At 41.5% G+C, this 10,640-nt stretch overlaps 1 protein-coding gene across 1 annotated transcript; it reads left to right on the plus strand.

The window, feature by feature from the left end:
• Positions 1-3,369: 3,369 nt before the first annotated feature.
• On the plus strand, positions 3,370-9,504 carry LOC311103491 (uncharacterized protein). Its single transcript, XM_084145060.1, has 3 exons — positions 3,370-3,692; positions 6,218-6,717; positions 8,779-9,504. The coding sequence occupies exons 1-3, from the start codon at positions 3,500-3,502 to the stop codon at positions 9,295-9,297; spliced, it is 1,212 nt and encodes a 403-aa protein (XP_084001186.1). The 5' UTR covers positions 3,370-3,499; the 3' UTR covers positions 9,298-9,504.
• Positions 9,505-10,640: the final 1,136 nt, after the last annotated feature.

The following is a 10,640-nucleotide window of genomic DNA, read 5'->3' on the forward strand; positions in this document are numbered from 1 at the left end:
CTGCAGCTCTCCCAGCTCCTCCTGTTTGCTTAGTTCGCAGATTGTCGCCACGCCCTGCCAGTGCTCCAGTTGCGCTCTGCAATCTGCTAGCTGGGCCTGTAAGCTCTCCATTGCATCTGACAAGCAGAAAAATGGAGAGATAACATAAGAGATCTGTTTATGGTGAATGTAGGACAATACAAGGTTGTGAATGGAGTTCAACAGTCCCAGAGAGAGACTGACTTCAAGATATCTTATGAGCTGCATAAAGAATGATCATGCAAGCAATTGCACTTAGGCCTACTACACAGGCTATTCCTTCCAATGTCAATAACATTGCAAAACACCACATGCAAAGCAATTCATGAATGTAATAATATGTGTACAATAATACAACAGGAGCTGTTTTTATCAACCACCTGTTGACAATCGAACTGACATAACATTGTTTTGGCTGTGTCTCAGTAGAGACAAGGCAATCCTTGGCACACAACTGCCACAGCTTCTAACTAGGTTGACTGACGTCTCCACAAAATCATAATTATTATGGCTAAACCCCCGCCTATTTCTACAATTTATCTTCTTAAAATCTGATTTTAAACCTAACCCTAACCGTATGCCTAACTCCAACCTTGAATTAAGACCAAAAAGTACATTTTCGTTTATTAATCTTTACGATATAGCCAATTTTGACTTTGTGGCAGTAACAGAAAGGTCAAAAGAGTTCACTCAGCAAGTGACAGCTCCAGCAATAGCAACATTTGGTACATTTTTAGAGATCTGTATCTACATTCCAAAATGCAAACGCATTTGTGAGTTTTGGCTTTCACTAAGGGTTAGTTAGCTAGCAATCAAGCTAGCCTAGCTAAAGCACTTGTTGATGGCTAGCTAGGTGACGTTCTTACCATTGTCGTCATTCTGATATTTCTCTGACGGTTCCATTATCAATCATTTGTGTCCGAGCTGTTCTGTAATGGCACCAAATGTCTTAGTCGTGAAAATCATCTAGTGTTTGTTTAGGGTTTGGTTGGTGTGAGAGCTCAAAGTAGGACTTATTCACTCCTGGTCAACTTCAGGAAATAACTTTCCCCGGTTTAAGCCTACGGATATTACGTGAACATCCTTCCTAAATGTTGACGACTGCATTGAATATTCCCTTATTCTTCCCAGTTCAACTACCGTATTGACATGGGATGCGCAAGTCATAATATGTATTCTATTAAAATGCCAAGCATTTGTTTGAAAGGGAGAGAAGCTGTATTTTGAATACAGCTAGAAAGTGCTGTCTTCAAGTTTCCGTATGTCTGTTCCTGCCACGATTTTTGCGTAGCTGTCTCAGATATTTTTTATAATTGACTGTACGTTATTTATAATGAGGGATACCTGGAGAAAATCGGATCTCTCTGAAATGAAAATGGTGGCCCTCCCTTCAGTAAAATATTTTTTTCCTGACCCTCCCTGAACGCTTGAAAAAATATATGTGACCCTCCCCTATACCCCAAATAAAATATGAAAAGATATACATTATAATAAAATAACGGTTTTCATCTAGTACTTTCCTTCAGTGACCCAAGGAATATTAATTATTCCAAATCAATTATATTTGGTTCTCTGAGCTTGACACCACTAAGCATAAAGTAAGGAAAATGTGACCTGTATTCCTTTTTTTTATAGACCTAATATGTGCCAGAAATGTAACGATTTTACTTTTGTGATAACCAGAAATGTGCCTCTTTTTCCAAGAATGGCCATAGTGATTGTATCAGATGTTATCACAGAATAAAGAGTTGATAAATAGTGGCCATTAAGGTGTCTTCACCTGCTCTCCTCTCTCTGGTGGTTTAGAAATCTATCAAAGTTTTGTTTACAATATTTAATGGTATTGTTTCCATTATTTATATATTTTTTGTGAATACTGAATCTGCTATGATGAGAAGGAAACAGCCAACAGACCTATAAACTTATTTCATATTCTTCATATTGAAGGCGTACGACTCCAGGGAGTTCTTGGCTGCTATCTTCTCCCTCTGTGCGTCGTCCTCAGCTTTGTATTTGCTGGCATCCTGCACCATCCTCTTAATATCCTCTTTGCTGAGCCGCCCCTTGTCGTTGGTGATGGTGATCTTGTTCTCTTTGCCCATGCTCTTGTCCACCGCTGATACGTTCAGAATGCCATTGCCGTCGATGTCAAAGGTCACCTCGATCTTGTTACAGCCATTTATTAATATAATGAAAGTTACTTACAGTTTGTGAACGTAGAGGTCTCGTTGAAAGATGTTTGAAACTGAACGAACGTCACCAATTTACACCATCCCTTTTGATTTCTCGACATTTCTCAACTCTCTGACTACACTATAGAGCTCTGCTACCCGATCCAAGCCCGTACAGCGCAGTACAGTCATATCTGACTAAGGTCATAACATGGTGTCATAAGTGCTTCAATCTTGTCAAATAAAAAAAAAGGAGATATTATTTCGCAGAAAATAATAATGTTACTTGAGTTTTGTCGGAGTTTAGAGTGACAAAAAGTAGCTCAGCTAACTACTATTTCGTCTCATCATTGAGCAGCCCAAGCAGAGCCGTGGATACTCACAGACCCAGAGCCTCCATAAGCAGAGCGCATGCAGAGTAAGCAGCGTGCAGGGAGCGAGTGAGACAGAGAGGAGCAGCTAATGATTTACTAATGGAGGAAGTTATTTCTGATTTCGGGTTTCGGGCAGGGCCGGGCCTTAAATTTGACAAAAGCAATCGGGCCTGGGTAGGGTAACGTCGCGGGCATGGGTAGGGCTCGGGCTTAAAATTCATGCAATGCAGGGCTCTACTATACTGACCAATGAGAGCGCAGCTTCCTGTGCGGTGGTCTTTCGGTTCCAGAGGCACGGAGACCTGTCCAGAATTACTTGTGGAAGAATATTTGTGCCATGAACTTTGACAATGAATAATGTATTATTATAAACTGGGTAGTTCGAGCCCTGAATGCTGATTGGCTGAAAGCCATGGTCTATCAGACCGTATACAACGGGTATGAAAAAACATGGATTTTTACTGCTCTAATTACATTGGTATCCAGTTTATATTAGCAATAACGCACCTCGGGGGTTTGTGGTAGATTGCCAATATACCATGGTTAGGTTAGGGCCTTATCCAGGCACTCCGCGTTGCGTCTTGCTTAAGAACAGCCCTTAGCTATGGTATATTGGCCATATACCACACCCGCTCGGTCTTATTGCTTAAGTATCCAACGTTGAATAACATCTAAAGGCAATGATTATTATTACTCATGGATCAATTCATTTCAAATCTTTGCTACTAGTCGCTTTATTGACACCACGATTGAATCAGATAACCCATTACACAAACTCCACAGCAGGTGGCGGTAATGCAACTTTTGTCACGCCGCTCAGTCGATAAACGAGGAACAGAGCATGCGAGCAACTGCATTGTTTTGTGCTGTTCCGTAGGAAGAGAGTCAATGTGAAATTTTGTTCGGACAGTACAGAACGAGTTTCATTCTGCAAAAATGGCTAAAATATCGTTGCTGAGAGTGCTTCTCAATGAACGATTAACAGCGGCTGCTGATGAGATATTTGGAGCTGTTGAAAAAACGGTGGCAGAGTACCAGGAAGAAATCACTCGTTCAAAGGAGGAGAACGAGAAGCTACGGAAGCTGCTTGATATCGTTCTTAAACCAGTGATAAAGTTGCATAGAGCAGGTTAGTAACGTTAATTGATTAAAGTGTGTGTATATGAAACATTTTAGCAGGGCAAACAACTGTTAGAAAACAACTCAACAACCACCCACCCAGTAGCCTATTCACAGCCAATAGCAATCTAATTTCACCTAATTTTAAAAGTAAAACTTAGTTTTAAACTACTTTTTACGTGCATTTGCAGAAAAACAGTTGGTTTCTGTCAATTGCGCTGTGGCATGACTGGCGTAACCACTCGCTAAACTGGTGGCATATGAACAAAAATATAAACTCAACGTGCAACAACTAACGATTTTACTGAGTTACAGTTCATATAAGGAAATCAGTCAATCAGGCCCTAATCTATGGATTTCACATCACTGGGCAGGGTCGCAGCTATGGGAGGGCATAGGCCAACCCACTTAGGAGCCAGGCCCACCCACTGTTGAGCCAGGCCCAGCCAATCAGAATTAGTTTTTCCTCACAAAAGGGCTTTATTACAGACAGAAATATTCCTCAGTTTCGTTAGCTGTCCGGGTGGCTGGTCTCAGATAATCCGGCAGGTGAAGAAGCCAGATGTGGAGGTCCTGGGCTGGCGTGGTTACTCATGGTCTGCGGTTGTGAGGCCAGTTGGACGTACTGCCAAATTCTCTAAAACGACGTTGGAGGCAGCTTATGGTAGAGATGGTATTTTTGTGCATTTAAATTGCCATCGATAAAATGCAATTGGGTTCGTAGTCCGTAGCTTATGCCTGTCCATACCATAACCCCACCGCCACCACGGGGCACTTTGTTCACAACGTTGACATCAGCAAATGGCTCGCCCACACTACGCCATACACGTGGTCTGCGGTTGTGAGGCCGGTTGGCCATACTGCCAAATTCTCTAAAACGACGTTGTCCACCAGGCTTATGGTAGAGAAATTAACAAATTCTGTGGCAACAGCTCTGGTGGACATTCCTGCAGTCAGCATGTCGATTGCACACTCCCTCAAAACTTGTGACAACTGCACATTTCTTGTCACCATCACAAGTTGCACCTGTGTAATGATCATGCTGTTTAATCAGCTTCTTGATATGCCACACCTGTCAGGTGGATGGATTATCTTGGCAAAGGAGAAATGCTCACTAACAGGGATGTGAACACATTTGTGCACAACATTTGAGAGAAATAAGCTTTTTTGTGCATATGGACATTTTCTGGGATCTTTTATTTTGGCTCATGAAACATAGGACCAATACTTTACATGTTGTGTTTATATTTTTGTTGAGTATAAATAGATTTGTAACAGGTTAATGTGATTCTCCATGACCCGTTACAGGATAATATTGTTTGGCGTAGCACAGAGAATTTTCAACCAACCTTAACTTGGCGATACTTTTCATTCTCAATTCGGCCAAACATGTATCTTCTAAAATGTCTGTGTCCAGTTGCAGGTGGATCATTTGAATGCTCCGTTATTAAAATACGTTTTACTCCGTGAAGTAATCCAACGATGTGTATGCCGCCATTTTGTCTATTTCAAATCTTCTCTCATTGATCGAGACAGGTGAGTGTCATCATGACATGCGGCACTTTTGGGTGGACCCACCTGTCTCAATCAATGACATAGACAAGATGCCAGCGTACACATTGTTGGATTACTTCATGGAGCAAAACATTTATTTCTTTTAAAAAGGGAGCATTTTCTAAATTCAAATGAACCACCACCTGATTGATGGGCCGAGTGTCGCTTGTAATAGCCTCGAGCTCCCTCGTCTCCACTGCTACAGCCACCTTTCAACTACGCTACTGTAGTTACTAGGCTACTGTATTGTGGTCGAAGTATTGACAACAGAAATGCTACGGTCATTTTAATAAATCAATAACTAGCAATAAAAAGAGGTAGCCTGCCTTTGGCTACCTGTCATGTTCCAGTAGGCCTAAATGAGTTCATGATGAATTTTTCTACAGCGATTATTATGCAATGAAGTAGGTAAGGTTATCCACCAATATAGCTCCCGACTGCTAGCATGCATTGCATGATCATCTCTGCAAATGGGAATCGCAAGCCATTGATCATGTAGGCATGTTGCATATGGATGCTCAAAATAGAGATTTATTTGTATTTCTAGAATCAGATGCCTATATGAATGAATAGGCAGGTCCATCTTAATTCTGGTATTAGGCAATGGGCTATCAATTTTCTGGTTAATATGCTGCAGTTGATTGACTGGTTCCCTTGAGTGACGTCAAAGTCCATTGTTTCAGAACGCCAAACGTCCCGAACGTTCAAAAGTACTTTGCAAACCGTTGGTTTAAAATTCATATAGATACATTTTTAGGCATATCATTTTAATCAATAGTCAGAAAAACAATACTGTGGTGCCTGGTGAAGGGTTTCCTTCTCCATTACCCCTTGTTTCATATACACCCTTTAAGTAAATCACCAAGTACATGTATAGCTTCACAGATGTGAGGAGAGGAGTGGGGGGCACAATTATGTTGTCTTGGTTTATTCTTTTTGTCAACTGAATTCACTTAGTCATCTGTTTCATCCTTCCTCCAGACCTACAGCAGCTCACTCGCCCTGTCTCTGAAAAGGTTCCTCCTGAGCAGCAGCACTGTGAGGAGGAGTGGAGCCCCAGTCTGGGGATGGAGGACCCAGAGCCCACACAGATTTATGAACAGGAGCTCAGGACCAGTCATGGGAGAGAGCATCTTCATGCTCTGGAGTCCAAAGACCCTAACGTTATATTCACTATTGCTTGTGTCAAAAGCTTGTGTCAGAATCAGGACTCAACTAAGCCTTCACATATTTACCAAACCAAAGGTGAGGAATATGGACAGGGAGCCTCTCTACCAAGCATTTCAACGGAACAGATCAAAACAGAACCTGATGGAGATGGATACATGTCATTAGAACCAACCAGTGAACCTCAGCCCCTCTCTGTATTTAATCACTGTTCTGCTGTTCAGTGTGAAAACAGTGTAATCCTCAGTGTAGATCGTCTGGCGAGTGGAGAGCTTCCATCAGGGTCAAAGCCACCGGAATCAAAGAGAGCACGGGTCAGTCAAATTGGTACTGCTGGTCTTCATTGGTGCAAGTTATGTGGGGATTCCTTTCACACCAAGTTTTCTGTTATGATTAGAGTGCATACTAGTGAGACAGAACCTGTCAGTGGTGTGTGTGTAGAACGCTTTATGTCCAAACAAAGTAGATCATCTTGCAACTAACGTTGACACACATTTTATCAAATGGAAATGTCAGATTTTTTGCAAATATTTCTCTTGCAAATATAATCTGAACCTGCACATGGAGACTCATGATGAGAAATATTTCCAGTGCCAGGTCTGTGATGATTGCTGTAAGGTAAAGAGTACTCTCGTAAAGCATCAGAATATTCACATAAGGGAAAATGGAGCAATGAAATGGCAGCAGGTCTGTGAAATGAAAGGGAATTCCAAGAAAGTAACTTGAATAATATTTTGAGCCATCAGTGAGAAGGTACAGTTGAAGTCGGGAAGTTTACATACACTTAGGTTGGAGTCATTCAAACTTGTTTTTCAACCACTCCACAAATTTCTATTTAAAAACTATTGTTAACAAACTATAGTTTTGGCAAGTCGGTTAGGACATCTACTTTGTGCATGACACAAGTAATTTTTCCAACAATTGTTTACAGACAGATTATTTCACTTATAATTCACTGTATCACAATTAAAGTGGGTCAGAAGTTTACGTACACTAAGTTGACTGTGCCTTTAAACAATTGGAGGTGTACCTATGGATGTATTTCAAGGCCTACCTTCAAACTCAGTGCCTCTTTGCTTGACATCATGGGAAAATCAAAAGAAATCAGCCAAGACCTCAGAAAAATAATTGTAGACCTCCACAAGTCTGGTTCATCATTGGGAGCAATTTCCAAACGCCTGAATGTACCACGTTCATCTGTACAAACAATAGTACGCAAGTATAAACACCATGGGACCACGCAGCCGTCATACCGCTCAGGAAGGAGACGCGTTCTGTCTCCTAGAGATGAACGCGCTTTGGTGCGAAAAGTGCAAATCAATCCCAGAACAACAGCAAAGGACCTTGTGAATATTCTGGAGGAAACAGGTACCTATATCCACAGTAAAACAAGTCCTATATCGACATAACCTGAAAGGCCGCTCAGCAAGAAAGAAGCCACTGCTCCAAAACTGCCATAAGAAAGCCAGACTATGGTTTGCAACTGCACATGGGACAAAGATCGTACTTTTTGGAGAAATGTCCTCTGGTCTGATGAAACAAAAATAGAAATGTTTGGCCATAATGACCATCGTTATGTTTGGAGGAAAAAGGGGGTAGCTTGCAAGCCGAAGAACACCATCCCAACCGTGGCAGCATCATGCTGTGGGGGTGCTTTTCTGCAGGAGGGACAGGTGCACTTCACAAAATTGATGTCATCATGAGGAAGGAAAATGATGTGGATATATTGAAGCAACATCTCAAGACATCAGTCAGGAAGTTAAAGCTTGTTCGCAAATGGGTCTTCCAAATGGACAATGACCCCAAGCATACTTCTAAAGTTGTGGCAAAATGGCTTAAGGACAACAAAGTCAAGATATTGGAGTGGCCATCACAAAGCCCTGACCTCAATCCTATAGAACATTTGTGGGCAGAACTGAAAAAGCGTGTGCGAGCAAGGAGGCCTACAAACCTGACTCAGTTACACCAGCTCTGTCAGGAGGAATGGGCCAAAATTCACCCAACTTATTGTGGGAAGCTTGTGGAAGGCTACCCGAAACGTTTGACCCGAGTTAAACAATTTAAAGGCAATGCTACCAAATACTAATTGAGTGTATGTAAACGTCTGACCCACTGGGAATGTGATGAAAGTAATAAAAGCTGAAATAAATAATTCTCTCTACTATTATTCTGACATTTTCACATTCTTAAAATAAAGTGGTGATCCTAACTGACCTAAGACAGGGACTTTTTACTAGGATTAAATGTCAGGAATTGTGAAAAACTGAGTTTAAATGTATTTGGCTAAGGTGTATGTAAACTTCCGACTTCAACTGTATATGAATAGATTAAAGTAGAATTATAATAGGTATTCTAATTCTGCGTCTGTGCTGCAGGATCGAGGCCCCGCTGCTGCCACAGCAAGCCAGTCCGTGGACTCCACTCTTTCCCCACCACCTTCCCGCCGCCCAGCTGTGCCCCGGTCCACTGCATGGCGCCAAAAGAGGAAGGGGGAGGAGTATGCACACGCCCAGCAGCAGGGCGCTCTTTACCCGAAACGCTCTAATGTATACCGCTCAAAGGTTCACCCTGACATTTCCATTCCTCGTCTGACACCAGAATATGATGAACTGCTCACCAACCGCAGCGGGGGCCGTCCGGACCGGTATGCTGTTTTGTTATTCCGTGCATGCGTAACTGAGGAGAGATACCGCGAGTGGGAACAGAATACCAACTGGGATGGATCACGAGGCAAATTTGGCTTGCCGGTGAACCTCCGAATGTTCATCAGGACCACTGTGTCTCAGAAGTTTCCTTCCATGAGTGATGCAACCCGAAAAAACATAAAAGACAGAGTAAATGAGTACTTGAGGTCACCGAGGAAGTCTGGACATGGACTGCTCTCCCTTATCTAAGGAATTAGGCATATTGCAAACCGATCTCATAATCACTTCCTTTCCTAGCTGAGGTGGTTACAATCATCTGCATACGGAAAAAACTCATTGTCCTGTTGTTTTTTGTCACACAGTACAGGACCCTAATACAAATCTGCATTTTGAAAGTCTTGAAAAAAATCTATTTCTAATCTATTTATTTTATTAATTAAAACACATATGTTGATGAAAAAGTACTCTAGATGCTGTGTGTTTATTATAATACTGGGCTTACAGTAGTGATGGTGGCTGGTCACAGTTCATGCCTTGATGAGCCATTAAATTGGACAACAGCTAGCCGAAACTCTCTTAATAGAGTACCACATTATGAGTCATAATACCCATACAACCTAGCGGTCAAACACTGAAATGGTTCCAATCGTTTTTCCACCATTCATTCTTCCCATAGGGGATTTTAGAAACACTTCAAATAAGGGCTATGTCTTACAGAGGAGTTTTTGGGCCAATTGAAGAGAAAGAAATCTATGGATGGTGGTACTTGGATATTTTTTTTGTTGCATTAATAGTACTGTAAAAAAGTGGCAATGTTTCGAGATTAAACAAAACATTTAATTTAGAGAAAGTCAATTTTGAGAATAATGTCGACAATTTGAGAATAAAGTCACAGATATATTTCAAGAGTAAAGTATGGGATTTGGTTATTAAGCGTATAACCCTAACCCCATTAACCTAACCTTATTTTAACCAATTCGGAAAAAGGTCATGGTAGATCATGAATTGACCATTTATCAGCATAAAATATCCCATATCATACATCTAACTCTCCATTTCATTCTCTTAAACCACATCCTGCTCGGGTTAGATATAGGCCTACTCTGACAACTCCTCCTGCCCCTGCTTCACCTCACTCATCTTCACTGACCTCACTCCCACTTGGACCCTCTACAAAAGAAGACAAGTGTTGCCAGCATGGAAGAGCAATAAGAATGTGTCTTGTACATAAGTAAATAGCCTGTGACGGAGATAAACAGCACAGTCCTGTTGCAGCACTCGCGTGACAAATGGATTCAATATTCAAGTTAAGGCTATTGGAAACACTTCATAGCAAAACATAGCATGTATGACTAACTTTATTTTCCCAGAAGGAATTTCATTTGTGGCATCAGATACATCAAGCACACTTTCATTTAAAACACACAACAGTGCATTATTACATTCAAAAACAGGGCATGTGTACATTAGCAAATAAAATGCAGTGCATGAGGGTGTAGCCTATTAATAAATGTATCCATAAATCGCTAAATAGGCAGCCATGGTGGCTAGCACAGAGTGTAGCACTCAGTAGCCTTATGGAGGCAGGTATA

The sequence above is a fragment of the Coregonus lavaretus genome (genome assembly GCF_964263955.1).
Source record: "Coregonus lavaretus genome assembly, chromosome: 28".
In the NCBI taxonomy this organism is placed as follows: domain Eukaryota; kingdom Metazoa; phylum Chordata; class Actinopteri; order Salmoniformes; family Salmonidae; genus Coregonus; species Coregonus lavaretus.